Below are 16,122 nucleotides of genomic sequence, written 5' to 3'. Positions count from 1 at the left end.
GGATCCATCCCGCACTGAGCATGCTGCAAGAAGGGAATCCGGTTGCTCAACACTGGTTGCCGACAACCCAAGAGAACTCCTCGACACTCTGGGCCGCTGTTCATTCAAATACCGCCATGCAGGGAAGCAAGGAGGGGGATAGGGGTAAGGGAAGTCGTTGGGCAGGTGGGAATACTGTCAGCATGCAAGTCCAGCACTGTTGACAGAAAACATAGGACGACGTACTCAGCTATAAGCTCTGACAGAAATGGGGAGAAGAGCAGGTTGTTAAGTTTGTTATTTAGTTTAAATACTGATGACATGGTATGACAGACTCGGTCCACTTGGGACTCGCAATCCTTGCACTGAGAGACAAAAGAAAAGTAATGCTCGTTATCTGCTTGCGCCATATTCTGATGGTGAATGGCCGGAACAGACTTAGGGCACGACACATACTATTATTGTAGTTAGAAATGGGTCCAATATTAAAGCAGGGACTTAAATTGTTATCCTGGAACGTCAACGGCCTTGGTGATAAGATAAAGAGAGGCATTGTGTTGCTATATATAAAGGGACATTCGCCTGATGTCGTTTTACTCTAGGAGACACACATGTTGGGAAATGCATGCAAGGCATTGACCAGATGGGGCTTCCGGCTTGTGGCACATTCTGTGTTTGGAACTGGATCTCGGGGAGTGGGTATAATGATGCGTAAAAGCCTCCAGTTGGCGACTGACCACACTTGAACGGATAACCTGGGGAGATTTGTTGCGATCTCAGGGAGATGGGAAGGACGCATATTGAACCTAGTATCCGTGTATATTCCACCCGGCCTCCATGCCTCAGCTTTTGGTGAACTGGGAGATTTACTGCTCGATCTGCCGGATGGGAGTCTCCTTGTGGGGAGAGCTTTTAATTCAATTGTGTCAGATAGTCTCGATCGTTGGCCCCCTAAAACCTGCCGCCTTCCCGTACACAGATACATCATTTCATGTAGGCAATGGGACGCATCAATATTTTGAGGGCGCGCCATCCCATAGAGCAGCAATATACATTTTACTCAGGTGCCCACTGCAGCATGTCCAGAATAGACTATATTATCACAACAGCGGATCAACTAGAACAGGATACAGAGGTGAGCCACCTAGCTAGGGGAATATCAGACTGTTCGCCTATCTGGGCCCTGATAGAGGTGGGGGAGCCACAGATCGGAAGGGTGGCCCCAATAAATCCATGGTATCTCAAGTTTCCCTTGATAAAAGAAAAGCTGGCGAAAGAAATTGATCTTTATTTCAGGGGAAATTAAAATTCGGTAGAGTCCTCGCAGACGCCTATAAAACAGTTATCAGAGGCTATACTGTCTCCTTGATTGCAGGCACCAAGAAAGAAAAACAGGCAGTAATGGCAAGTCTTGAAGCAGATATACTGTTATTGGAAAAGTCAGTTAAGATAAACTAATGCAGAGGAAGTCAGACACTCCTTGAAATTAAAAACAAAAGAATATGTGGCCCACGCCACAGATGCTGCTAAAGTACAATACAGGAAAACTCTTAGTAGAAGTTACAAGGTGGGGGATAAGGCCGGTAAATTATTAGCATGGCTGGACCGCAGAGAGTAAGCCAGTAGAGTAGTGGTGGAACTCAGCGATTAACTTACCAATCTATACACTGAGCCGCAAGATATTGCAAACGCATTTGGCAGTTACCAATGCCCAAATTTATAGTTCCCAAACGGCTTACACAGAGGAAGATGCGGACACATTCCTCAAAGATATCTCCCTACCAGTACTCTCTGACGATGATCGAAACAAATTAGAACAGGAGCTGGTCGCTACAGCGGTAGAAAGAGCAATACAAGACTTGAACTCGGGCAAAGCAACGGGCCCAAATGGTTTAACCATTGAACTATACAAACTTGCTCCCAGAAGACTTGCACCTTGCACTGCAGCTATGTGGGAACTCTCCTGCTAGATCAGAGACTAGCAACCATAGTAGTTATTCACAAAAATGGTAAGCCTAAAAACAAAAGCTCATCATGCAGACCGATATCACTGCTCAACACGGAAGCCAAAATCCTAGTGAAAATACTGGCCTCTCGATTGCTACCAGTTATCACCAAACTGGTTAATCCGGATCAGTCCGGCTTTATGCCAGCCAGAAACACTACTCTTAATTTACGACAGCTTTATGGGGTTGTAGCTCGAGTTAATACAATACGAAAAGACGTGGTGGCGGTTTCCTTGGATGCCGCCATGGCATTCAACACGATTGAATGGCCCTAAACGTTTTCAGTCCTAAAGAAATTGGGATTTGGCCCAAGTTTTCAGAGCTGGATATATCTACTGTACAAAAATCTAATGGCTCAGGTAGTGGTCAATAATCGAAGATCCCCAATGTTCACACTTGTGAGAAGAACCAGACAGGGTTGCCCCCTTTCTCCACTGCTTTTTGCCCTCATGTTGGAGCTGCTAGCAATGTGGATAAGGAAAGATACGGTTATCAGAGGGCTCAAATGGGCTGAGGAGTCGGAGGATCGTATTTCGTTGTATGCGGACGATATACTGCTATATCTGGCGCCATCCAGTGCCTGCCTGAAAAGAGCAATGCATATCTTTATAGCTTTTGGGAAGTGCTTTGGCTATAGGATAAATTGGTCCAAATTGGTCATTTATGGTTTGTGTGGTAAAACACCCATACTGCCACAGGGTGTCAATATCACTGAAGCCAAGTCAAGTTTTAAGTACCTGGGGATCCACGTTTCGAAGGCTCTCACCTTCTTCTGTGAACAATATCTCCTGCCCCGCAACAAAGATTAAGATCTGATGTTAAACTATGGGAAACGCCGTTGTCCCTGCTGGGGTGTGCGGTACTGTTTAAGATGATGGCCCTGCTGCGTTTCTTATATGTACTACAAAACTTGCCTTGCCAGGTTGGGGCAGACTATTTCAGATCCATAGAAAGCACCCAGAGAAAGTTTCTGTGAGGAGGTAAACCGCCCATGATATCCATTCAAAAACTCACTCGTGGGTGGTACGATGGAGGGATTGCACGCCCCGATATAAAGCGATACTACTGGGCTGCTCAGCTAGCAGCAAATCAACCAGTGCACTTATAGGCCCCCGGGGGATCCCGGATGTCAAATGGACAGGTGGCTGCTTCCAGGAGGGGATTTCACGAGGGTGTTATATATCAAACCCACCAAATTGAAACTTACTCGCCCCACACTACATGTGGTACAGATATGGTGGGCAGCATTGAAAAGCTTGGCCTGGGAGGGTAAGATAACATGCGCCACTCCTCTCTGGGACGCAGAGTATTTTGGCACTCTCAGAAAAACCAAGGGATTTGAACGCTGGGATCTAATCTGCATTTCTACGGTTGGGGATTTTTGGAAGGCGGGAGAAGTGGTGACCTTGTCTCAATTACAGAGGGAATACGACCTGGCCAACACTGAATATTTCAGGTACATGCAGATAAAACTGCAGACGACAGCAGTCGGGGAGAGACGCCACCTGAATCATTTCCACTAGAAGATAGACCTCTTAAAATGAATACATGCCAGAGAAAGCCATTACTCTAACTTATAAGAAACTAATTAATAATATTTCTGATCCCTTTCTCTGCTCTGCTCTGCTCTAAATGGGAACATGACGTGGCGGGGCTGGAAGACGAAGAATGGCTCGAGGCACTTCCTTCCGCCAAAGAGGTAGCTATCTCATCTAGGTTGAGACTGATACAATTGAAAGTGTTTCATAGAATCAATCTCGTGGGCTCAGCAATGTTGAAGCTGGGCTACAGAATGGAACCGGGATGAATGGTGAACTGTGGACAGGAGGGAACATTTATGCACACACTCTGGGAATGTATATATATACAGGTGTATTGGTCCGAGATTACGAAATGTATGGCAGAAGTGATGGGTTGTGAGATTGATTACAATATCAACTGTGCCTTCTGAATATATGGGGCCCCACTGATTTTTACTGTAAAGCAGAGCTTGCATAATCTAATGTTGTTCCACATGGGGCAAATATTATGGCTATACCTGCAAAGTAGGGGGGCAAGAGGATCTAATTTCAGAGAATCATGGAAAGGCCTCCCTAAATAGATAGCATACAAATAAGTACCGCCCTTCACCTTTTTAAGGCAATCCTCTTTCTCTGGTCAACATTCCTCTAGAAGACATACATAATGTGAATGCCACCACAAGCCCTCTAATGAGAACAAGGTACTTATTTGAGCTTTATGCAAATATTACGTTGCCTTCGTTTTCAGAGTGGAGTGGGAGGACTGAGGGCCTCATCACGAGTGCCCCTGGAAGCCTAATGGGCAGTAACAGCAGTGAGTGGAATCTGTTCAGGTGGATGCACAAATTATTGGTCTTGCCTGCTGTAGCGTTGGGATTTGAGTGGGTGAAGTGCACGTGGAAATTGATAAATGTGTTATGTAATTAATATCAGAGATACTTTCTGCAATAGACTAGACTAGTCACTCGTTCAGCAACTTATGCAACAGCTGTTTCCTGACGTAGTCAACTCTGAATCCTAAACTTCTAGAACCTCCATCTTTTTGCTGGTCAAAGCATATGAGTTGAAAGAGCTGAAGTTTCATCTAGAAATCTATTTTGACCAATAAGGAGCAATGTTGAGAACAGTGCCGGTGGATATGGGGAGAAGGCCAAGGAGCACCTGAAAGCCTAACGAGACTTGAAAGGTGCATACAATACAGTCTAGGCGAACTAGATTTACCAGAGAGCATTTCGATCTTAGAATGGACCTAAATCATGTGCTTTCCTAGGTGTTCAAACAAAATACAGATGCCTGATATCTTCAATCTTAAGCACATATTAGTTGCTGACCTTTTGTACTGCTTTGTCTGCTGTCCATCCTCATCCTCTGTTGACTGCCCTCCATCTGCGTTCCTTCCTCGTCTTTTATGTAGAAAGGCGCAATTGATTTAGGATCTACATGCCCTATTAAAATAATATAACATACGTAAGCTGATAATATCCACGAATTACACGTAGAAACAATGAGATATGGGGGAAGGAGTCAATGTAAAGAGTTGTCTTACACCTTTTAAATTCATAAATCTTGAATGCATTCTGTTGGGGGTGGAGAGGAAAGTTATGGACAGATCTACACACATTGTACTGATAGGGCAAAGTAGCGAACAGGCGCAAATGGCAGATGTGATCACATAAAACATGCTTATTAAAGGGGATAATAAAAAGTTGCTCATGATAGTAAGAAGATTAAATTGCTATCTTAAAAATATCATTCACTGACAGATGTGGCAATTATTTTAAGATGAAAGACATATCTGTTGCATATATGCACTGCATCTAATAGGAGACAATCAAATTCCTTAAATGTTTGCGGAGGCCGGATAGTGACAGGATAGTAAGGATTAGAGAGAAGGGGCAGTGAGATTAGAAGGGTTGCAGGGACAGAGCTGGGGACAGTGGCAGATGTATGTGACAGGAAGCGGAAAAAATGAGGTTACCAGAACCTGAGAGAAAAGAATTAAAGGCATGGAAGGCAGAAGACAATAAAGCAAGGAACCCCTAAGGAGAGGCCATACAACTATCACAGTACAGTGACAAGAGAAGGGCGAGTGGACAAGAGGGATCGTCGAGATGGCGACCAGACAAAGGAGGGGAAATGACAGAGGAATAGCCAAAGACGTCGAGAGGAGTGTGATGGGTTACATTTAGTTTTCCCCATGACAAGAGTCATTCCTAACATTTAACGAAAAGGCAAGAGACTGGAATGAGATGGCAAAAGAGATGAATTCCATGTCTAATGAATACCCGGTCAAACCAATGAAAAGTTTAATTGCGTAGTGATAGATCATGTTTGAGGATACCCAACACAGCCAACAAACACAAAACAAGCATTTGCAATGCAATAGGTCTCACATTAGGAAAGTTTGAGCTATTGGTATTGTAAATGACAAATTTTGTATTTTGTATGTATGTGTTGGTTTTGAAAATAGCAAAATTAATAGCTTTGTCATTTACAATGCAAATACTTTTAACCTTCGTAAATGTGACACCTAAAGCATTTGTAATGCAATATGTGTTGTATGTACGTGACTTAGTTCTATTGATATTACAAATAACAATTGCTTTTAATTTTTTAAAATAATGAATACTTAAATAAAAGATTTTGTAATTTATAATGGCAATAGCTTAAACTTTTGTAAATAACTTTTGTGACGATTATGTTCAGTGTATTGTATTGTGACGAAAATACAAGAACAGAAGTGAAATATTAACATCTTTTTGTGACATTTGTAATAAAGCTTGAAACATTGAGAGAACATATTTGAACCAGTTGTTGAATGGTTGCACAGATTGATGCTGTGGTGGCGCTGAATGCTGTTGTGGCGGCGACGAGTGATGCTGTGGCGTTCAGTGATGCTGTGGTAGCGCATAGTGATGTTGTGGTGCCCCTGAGTGATGCTGTGGTGGTGCTGAGTGATGCTGTGGTGATGCGATAGATAGATAAAGTGAGGGAGATAGATAGATAGAGTGAGGGCGATAGATAGAGTGAGGGCGATAGATAGATAGATAGAGTGAGGGCGATAGACAGAGTGAGGGTGATAGACAGAGTGAGGGTGATAGACAGAGTGAGGGCGATAGACAGAGTGAGGGTGATAGATAGATAGATAGATAGATAGATAGATAGATAGATAGATAGATAGATAAAAAGATAGATAGATAGAGTGAGGGCGATGGATAGACAAAGTGAGGGCGATAGATAGATAGATAGATAGATAGATAGATAGATAGATAGATAGATAGATAGATAGATAGATAGATAGATAGATAGATAGAGAGAGGGCGATAGATAGAGTGAAGGCGATAGATAAATAGAGGGCGATAGAGTGAGGGCGATAGATAGATATAGTGAGGGCAATATATAGATAGAGTGAGGGCGATAGATAGAGTGAGGGCGATAGATAGAGTGAGGGCGATAGATAGATAGAGTGAGGGCGATAGATAGATAGAGTGAGGGCGATAGATAGAGTGAGGGCATTAGTTAGATAGAGGGAGAGTGATAGTTAGATAGAGTGAGGGCGATAGATAGATATAGTGAGGGCAATATATAGATAGAGTGAGGGCGATAGATAGAGTGAGGGCGATAGATAGAGTGAGGCCGATAGATAGATAGAGTGAGGGCGATAGATAGATAGAGTGAGGGCGATAGATAGAGTGAGGGCATTAGTTAGATAGAGGGAGGGTGATAGTTAGATAGAGTGAGGGCGATAGATAGATAGAGTGAGGCCGATAGACAGATAGAGTGAGGGAGATAGATAGATAGATAGAGTGAGGGCGATACACAGAGTGAGGGTGATAGAGTGAGGGTGATAGACAGAGTGAGGGCGATAGACAGAGTGAGGGTGATAGATAGATAGATAGATAGATAGATAAATAGATAGATAGATAGAGTGAGGGAGATAGATAGATAAAGTGAGGGCCATAGATAGATAGATAGATAGATAGATATATAGATAGAGAGAGAGAGAGTGAGGGCGATATATAGAGTGAAGGCGATAGATAGAGGGCGATAGAGTGAGGGCTATAGATAGATATAGTGAGGGAGATATATAGATATAGTGAGGGCGATAGATAGAGTGAGGGCGATAGATAGAGTGAGGGCGATAGATAGATAGAGTGAGGGAGATAGATAGATAGAGTGAGGGCGATGGATAGATAGAGTGAGGGCGATGGATAGAGTGAGAGCGATGGATAGAGTGAGGGCGATAGTTAGATAGAGTGAGGGCGATAGTTAGATAGAGTGAAGGCGATAGATATATAGAGTGAGGCCGACAGATAGATAGAGTGAGGGCGATAGATAGATAGAGTGAGGGCGATAGATAGATAGAGTGTGGGCGATAGATACATAGAGTGAGGGCGATAGATAGATAGAGTGAGGGCGATAGATAGATAGAGTGAGGGCGATGGATAGATAGAGTGGGGGTGATAGATAGATAGAGTGTGGGCGATAGATAGAGTGAGGGCGATAGATAGATAGAGTGTGGGCGATAGATAGAGTGAGGGCGATAGATAGATAGATAGAGTGAGGGCGATAGATAGATAGAGTGAGGGCGATAGATAGCTAGATGGCGTGAGGGCGAGAGATATATAGAGTGAGGGCGATAGACTGATAGATAGAGTGAGGGCGATAGATAGATAGATAGATAGATAGATAGATAGATAGATAGATAGATTGATTGAGGGCGATAGATAGATAGAGTGAGGGCGATAGAGTGAGGGCGATAGATAGATAGAGTGAGGGCGATAGATAGATAGATAGATAGATAGATAGATAGATAGATAGATAGATAGATAGATAGATAGAGTGAGGGAGATAGATAGATAGATAGATAGATAGATAGATAGATAGATAGATAGATAGATAGATAGATAGATAGATAGAGTGAGTGAGTGCAATAGATAGATAGAGTGAGGGCGATAGATAGACAGATAAATAGAGTGAGGGTGATAGATAGAGTGAGGGTGATAGGTAGATAGACTGAGGATGATAGATGGATAGATAGATAGAGTGAGGGCGATAGATAGATAGAGTGAGGGAGATCGATAGATAGATAGATACATAGATAGATAGATAGATAGATAGATAGAGTGAGGGCGATAGATAGATAGAGTGAGGGCGATAGATAGATAGAGTGATGGCGATAGATAGAGTGAGTGCGATACATAGACAGATAGAGTGAGGGTGATAGACAGATACAGTGAGGGCGATAGGTAGATAGAGCGAGGGCGATAGATAGATAGATAGAGTGAGGGTGGTAGATAGCTAGATAGATAGATAGATAGATGGATAGATAGATAGATAGAGAGATAGATAGATAGATAGATAGATAATTATGTGGCGTGTAATTATGTGGCACTGAGTGGTATTTGGAGTGTATGTTGCATTGAGTGCAGTGTAATTATGTGGCACTGAGTGGTATTTGGAGTGTATGTTGCATTGAGCGAAGAGTAAATATGTAGCATATAATTATGTGGCACTGAGTGGTATTTGGAGTGTATGTTGCATTGAGTGTAGTGTAATTATGTGTCGTGTAATTATGTGGCATTGAGTGGTATTTGGAGTGTATGTTGCATTGAGTGCAGAGTAATTATGTGGCGTGTAATTATGTGGCACTGAGTGGTATTGTCTGGAGTGTATATTGTATTCAGTAGAGTGTAATTATGTGGCGTTTAATTATGTGGCACTGAGTGGTATTTGGAGTGTATGTTGCATTGAGTGCAGAGTAATTATGTGGAGTGTAATTATGTGGGAATGAGTGGTATTTGGAGTGTATGTTGCATTGAGTGCAGTGTAATTATGTGGCACTGAGTGGTATTTGGAGTGTATGTAGCATTGAGTGCAGTGTAATTATGTTGCGTGTAATTAAGTGGATTGGGTGGTATTTTGAGTGTATGTGGCATTGAGTGCAGTGTAATTATGTGGCGTGTACCTATTTGGCACTGGGTGGTATTTGGAGTGTATGTTGCATGGAATGCAGTGTAATTATGTGGCACTGAGTGGTATTTGGAGTGTATGTTGCATTGAGTGCAGTGTAATTATGTGGCGTGTAACTATGTGTCACTGAGTGGTATTTGGAGAGTATGTTGCATTGAGTGCAGTGTGATTATGTGACGTTTAGTTATGTGGCACTGAGTGGATTTGGAGTGTATGTTGCATTTAGTGCAGTGTAATTATGTGGCACTGAGTGGTATTTGGAGTGTATGTTGCATTAAGTTCAGTGTAATTATGTGGCATGTAATTATGTGGCACTGAGTGGTATTTGGAGTGTATGTCGCATGGAGTGCAGTGTAATTATGTGGCACTGAGTGGTATTGTCTGGAGGGTATATTGTATTCAGTAGAGTGTAATTATGTGGCGTGTAATTATCTGGCACTGAGTGGCATTTTTTGGAGTGTATGTTGTATTGAGTGCAGTGTAATTATGTAGCATATAATTATGTGGCACTGAGTGGTATTGTGTGGAGTGTGTGTTGCATTCAGTAGAGTGTAATTATATGGCGTGTAATGATGTGGCACTAAGTGGTATTTTGAGTGTATGTTGCATTGAGTGCAGAGTAATTGTGTGGCGTGTAATTATGTGGAACTGAGTTGTATTTGGAGTGTATGTTGCATTGAGTGCAGTGTAATTATGTGGCGTGTAACTATGTGGCAATGAGTCGTATTTGGAGTGTATGTTGCATTGAGTGCAGTGTAATTATGTGGAGGGTAACTATGTGACACTGAGTGATATTTGGAGTGTATGTTGCATGGAGTGCAATGTAATTATGTGGTATGTAATTTTGTGGCACTGAGTGGTATTTGGAGTGTATGTTGCATTGAGTGCAGTGTAATTATGTGGCACTGAGTGGTATTTGGAGTTTATGTTGTGTTGAGCGCAGTGTAATTATGTGGTGTGTAATTATGTGGCACTGAGTGGTATTTGGAGTGTATGCTGCATTGAGTGCAGTGTAATTATGTGGCGTGTAATTATGTGGCACTGAGTGGTATTTGGAGTGTATGTTACATTGAGTGCAGTATTATTATGTGGCACTGAGTGGTATTTGGAGTGTATGTTGCATTGAGTGCAGTGTAATTATGTGGCACTGAGTGGTATTTGGAGTGTATGTAGCATTGAGTGCAGTGTAATTATGTGGCGTGAAATTATGTGGCACTGAGTTGTATTTGGAGTGTATGTGGTATTGAGTGCAGTGTAATTATGTGGCGTGTACCTATGTGGCACTGAGTGGTATTTGGAGTGTATGTTGCATGGAATGCAGTGTAATTATGTGGCACTGAGTGGTATTTAGAGTGTATGTTGCATTGAGTGCAGTGGTATTATGTGGCACTGAGTGGTATTTAGAGTGTATGTTGCATTGAGTGCAGTGTAATTATGTGGCGTGTAATTATGTGGCACTGAGTGGTATTTGGAGTGTATGTTACATTGAGTGCAGTGTTATTATGTGGCACTGAGTGGTATTTGGAGTGTATGTTGCATTGAGTGCAGTGTAATTATGCGGCACTGAGTGGTATTTGGAGTGTATGTAGCATTGAGTGCAGTGTAATTATGTGGCGTGTAATTGAGTGGAATTGGGTGGTATTTGGAGTGTATGTTGCATTGAGTGCAGTGTAATTATGTGGCGTGTAGTTATGTGGCACTGAGTTGTATTTGGAGTGTATGTTGCATTGAGTGCAGTGTAATTATGTGGCGTGTAACTATGTGGCACTGAGTGGTATTTGGAGTGTATGTTGCTTGGAGTGCAGTGTAATTATGTTGCGTGTAACTATGTGGCACTCAGTGGTATTTGGAGTGTATGTTGCATTGAGTGCAGTGTAAATATGTGGAGTGTAATTATGTGGCAACGAGTCGTATTTGGAGTGTATGTTGCATTGAGTGCAGTGTAATTATGTGGCGTGTAATTATGTGGCACTGAGAGGTATTTGGAGTGTATGTTGCATTGAGTGCAGTGCAATTATTTGGCGGGTTATTATGTGGCACTGAGTGGTATTTGGAGTGTATGTTGCATTGAGTGCAGTGTAATTATGTGGCGGGTAATTATGTGGCACGGAGTGGTATTTGGAGTGTATGTTGCATTGAGTGCAGTGTAACTAATTATGTGGCGTGTAGTTATGTGGCACTGAGTTGTATTTGGAGTGTATGTGGTATTGAGTGCAGTGTAATTATGTGGCATGTACCTATGTGGCACTGAGTGGTATTTGGAGTGTATGTTGCATGGAATGCAGTGTAATTATGTGGCACTGAGTGGTATTTAGAGTGTATGTTGCATTGAGTGCAGTGGTATTATGTGGCACTGAGTGGTATTTAGAGTGTATGTTGCATTGAGTGCAGTGTAATTATGTGGCGTGTAATTATGTGGCACTGAGTGGTATTTGGAGTGTATGTTACATTGAGTGCAGTGTTATTATGTGGCACTGAGTGGTATTTGGAGTGTATGTTGCATTGGGTGCAGTGTAATTATGCGGCACTGAGTGGTATTTGGAGTGTATGTAGCATTGAGTGCAGTGTAATTATGTGGCGTGTAATTAAGTGGAATTGGGTGGTATTTGGAGTGTATGTTGCATTGAGTGCAGTGTAATTATGTGGCGTGTAGTTATGTGGCACTGAGTTGTATTTGGAGTGTATGTGGTATTGAGTGCAGTGTAATTATGTGGCGTGTACCTATGTGGCACTGAGTGGTATTTGGAGTGTATGTTGCATGGAATGCAGTGTAATTATGTGGCACTGAGTGGTATTTAGAGTGTATGTTGCATTGAGTGCAGTGTAATTATGTGGCAGTGAGTGGTATTTAGAGTGTATGTTGCATTGAGTGCAGTGTAATTATGTGGCGTGTAATTATGTGGCACTGAGTGGTATTTGGAATGTATAATGCATTGAGTGCAGTGTAATTATGTGGCATGTAATTATGTGGCACTGAGTGGTATTTGGAGTGTATGTCGCATTGAGTGCAGTGTAATTATGTGGCACTGAGTGGTATTGTCTGGAGGGTATATTGTATTCAGTAGAGTGTAATTATGTGGCGTGTAATTATCTGGCACTGAGTGGGATTGTTTGGAGTGTATGTTGCATTGAGTGCAGTGTAATTATGTGGCGTGTAACTATGTGGCACTGAGTGGTATTTGGAGTGTATGTTGCTTGGAGTGCAGTGTAATTATGTTGCGTGTAACTATGTGGCACTCAGTGGTATTTGGAGTGTATGTTGCATTGAGTGCAGTGTAAATATGTGGAGTGTAATTATGTGGCAACGAGTCGTATTTGGAGTGTATGTTGCATTGAGTGCAGTGTAATTATGTGGCGTGTAATTATGTGGCACTGAGAGGTATTTGGAGTGTATGTTGCATTGAGTGCAGTGCAATTATTTGGCGGGTTATTATGTGGCACTGAGTGGTATTTGGAGTGTATGTTGCATTGAGTGCAGTGTAATTATGTGGCGGGTAATTATGTGGCACGGAGTGGTATTTGGAGTGTATGTTGCATTGAGTGCAGTGTAATTATGTGGAGGGTAATTATGTGACACTGAGTGATATTTGGAGTGTATGTTGCATGGAGTGCAATGTACTTATGTGGCATGTAATTATGTGGCACTGAGTGGTATTTGGAGTGTATGTTGCATTGAGTGCAGTGTAATTATGTGGCACTGAGTGGTATTTGGAGTTTATGTTGTGTTGAGCGCAGTGTAATTATGTGGCGTGTAATCATGTGGCACTGAGTGGTATTTGGAGTTTATGTTGAGTTGAACGCAGTGTAATTATGTGGTGTGTAATTATGTGGCACTGAGTGGTATTTGGAGTGTATGCTGCATTGAGTGCAGTGTAATTATGTGGCGTGTAATTATGTGGCACTGAGTGGTATTTGGAGTGTATGTTACATTGAGTGCAGTGTTATTATGTGGCACTGAGTGGTATTTGGAGTGTATGTTGCATTGAGTGCAGTGTAAATATGTGGCACTGAGTGGTATTTGGAGTGTATGTAGCATTGAGTGCAGTGTAATTATGTGGTGTGTAATTAAGTGGAATTGGGTGGTATTTGGAGTGTATGTTGCATTGAGTGCAGTGTAATTATGTGGCGTGAAATTATGTGGCACTGAGTTGTATTTGGAATGTATGTGGTATTGAGTGCAGTGTAATTATGTGGCGTGTACCTATGTGGCACTGAGTGGTATTTGGAGTGTATGTTGCATGGAATGCAGTGTAATTATGTGGCACTGAGTGGTATTTAGAGTGTATGTTGCATTGAGTGCAGTGTAATTATGTGGCACTGAGTGGTATTTAGAGTGTATGTTGCATTGAGTGCAGTGTAATTATGTGGCGGGTAATTATGTGGCACTGAGTGGTATTTGGAGTGTATGTTGCATTGAGTGCAGTGTAATTATGTGGCATGTAATTATGTGGCACTGAGTGGTATTTGGAGTGTATGTCGCATTGAGTGCAGTGTAATTATGTGGCACTGAGTGGTATTGTCTGGAGGGTATATTGTATTCAGTAGAGTGTAATTACGTGGCGTGTAATTATCTGGCACTGAGTGGGATTGTTTGGAGTGTATGTTGTATTGAGTGCAGTGTAATTATGTAACATATAATTATGTGACACTGAGTGGTATTGTGTGGAGTGTGTGTTGCATTCAGTAGAGTGTAATTATTTGGCGTGTAATTATGTGGCACTAAGTGGTATTTGGAGTGTATGTAACATTGAGTGCAGAGTAATTATGTGGCGTGTAATTATGTGGAACTGAGTTGTATTTGGAGTGTATGTTGCATTGGGTGCAGTGTAATTATGTGGCGTGTAACTATGTGGCACTGAGTGGTATTTGGAGTGTATGTTGCTTGGAGTGCAGAGTAATTATGTTGCGTGTAACTATGTGGCACTCAGTGGTATTTGGAGTGTATGTTGCATTGAGTGCAGTGTAATTATGTGGAGTGTAATTATGTGGCAATGAGTCGTATTTGCAGTGTATGTTGCATTGAGTGCAGTGTAATTATGTGGCGTGTAATTATGTGGCACTGAGTGGTATTTGGAGTGTATGTTGCATTGAGTGCAGTGCAATTATTTGGCGGGTAATTATGTGGCACTGAGTGGTATTTGGAGTGTATGTTGCATTGAGTGCAGTGTAATTATGTGGCGGGTAATTATGTGGCACTGAGTGGTATTTGGAGTGTATGTTGCATTGAGTGCAGTGTAATTATGTGGAGGGTAACAATGTGACACAGTGATATTTGGAGTGTATGTTGCATGGAGTGCAATGTAATTATGTGGCATGTAATTATGTGGCACTGAGTGGTATTTGGAGTGTATGTTGCATTGAGTGCAGTGTAATTATGTGGCGCTGAGTGGTATTTGGAGTGTATGTTGTGTTGAGCGCAGTGTAATTATGTGGCGTGTAATCATGTGGCACTGAGTGGTATTTGGAGTTTATGTTGAGTTGAGCGCAGTGTAATTATGTGGCCTGTAATTATGTGGCACTGAGGGGTATTTGGAGTGTGTGTTCCGTTGAGCGCAGTGTAATTATGTAGCATATAATTATGTGGCACTGAGATGTATTATGAGGAGTGTATGCTGTATTCAGAAGAGTGTAATTGTGTGGCGTGTAATTATGTGGCACTGAGTGGTATTGTTTGGAGTGTATGTTGCATTGTAATTATGTTCAGAAAAGGGGGTGGTGATGAACAGAGTGTCTGAATTAAGCAGACCACTCTTACCCAGTCCAAAGATCAGGGCTTGATCCATCACCGTTATTTTGCTCACTGCACCATCCCAGCTCAGAACCTGGCTATATGCAAATCAGTCTGTCCCTGGTCCAGTGCATCATGGGAACAGGGCAGACTAAACTACCAAGCCAATTCTTCACCAGAAAGGAGACAAGCTTCCGGGGACCGGTTTATGGCATTTCAGCTGTCGTCGGCCCGGCTTGCTTGAATCCTGATGGTGCAGTGAGCAAGGGACTCATGTCTGAGTATACCCTGCCACACCTATAGTGGCCAAAAACGATTCAGAAAAGGGGGTGGTGATGAACAGAGTGTTTGAATTAAGCAGACCACTCTTACCCAGTCCAAAGATCAGGGCTTGATCCATCACCGTTATTTAGCTCACTGCACCATCCCAGCTCAGAACCTGGCTATATGCAAATCAGTCTGTCCCTGGCCCAGTGCATCATGGGAACAGGGCAGACTAAACTACCAAGCCAATTCTTCACCAGAAAGGAGACAAGCTTCCGGGGACCGGTTTCTGGCATTTCAGCCGTCGTCGGCCCGGCTTGCTTGAATCCTGATGGTGCAGTGAGCAGGGGACTCATGTCTGAGTATACCCTGCCACACCTATAGTGGCCAAAAACGATTCAGAAAAGGGGGTGGTGATGAACAGAGTGTCGGAATTAAGCAGACCACTCTTACCCAGTCCAAAGATCAGGGCTTGATCCATCGCCGTTATTTAGCTCACTGCACCATCCCAGCTCAGAACCTGGCTATATGCAAATCAGTCTGTCCCTGGCCCAGTGCATCATGGGAACAGGGCAGACTAAACTACCAAGCCAATTCTTCACCAGAAAGGAGAGAAGCTTCCGGGGACCGGTTTCTGGCATTTCAGCCGTCG

At 42.6% G+C, this 16,122-nt stretch overlaps 1 protein-coding gene across 2 annotated transcripts in view; it reads right to left on the bottom strand.

Moving 5' to 3' along the window:
- LOC147727734 (uncharacterized) overlaps positions 1 to 16,122 on the bottom strand; it is a 199,320-nt gene that overhangs the window by 40,657 nt on the left and 142,541 nt on the right. For both annotated transcript variants that reach the window (XM_086961733.1, XM_086961732.1), the window contains one exon: positions 4,837 to 4,950. In XM_086961733.1, the coding sequence (XP_086817859.1) occupies positions 4,837 to 4,950 (114 nt within the window). The remainder of the gene's footprint in view (positions 1 to 4,836; positions 4,951 to 16,122) is intronic.

This window comes from Lissotriton vulgaris, chromosome 3_1 (genome assembly GCF_964263255.1).
Source record: "Lissotriton vulgaris chromosome 3_1, aLisVul1.2, whole genome shotgun sequence".
Lineage (NCBI taxonomy): Eukaryota > Metazoa > Chordata > Amphibia > Caudata > Salamandridae > Lissotriton > Lissotriton vulgaris.
This window is presented reverse-complemented; position numbering and strand designations above follow the sequence as displayed.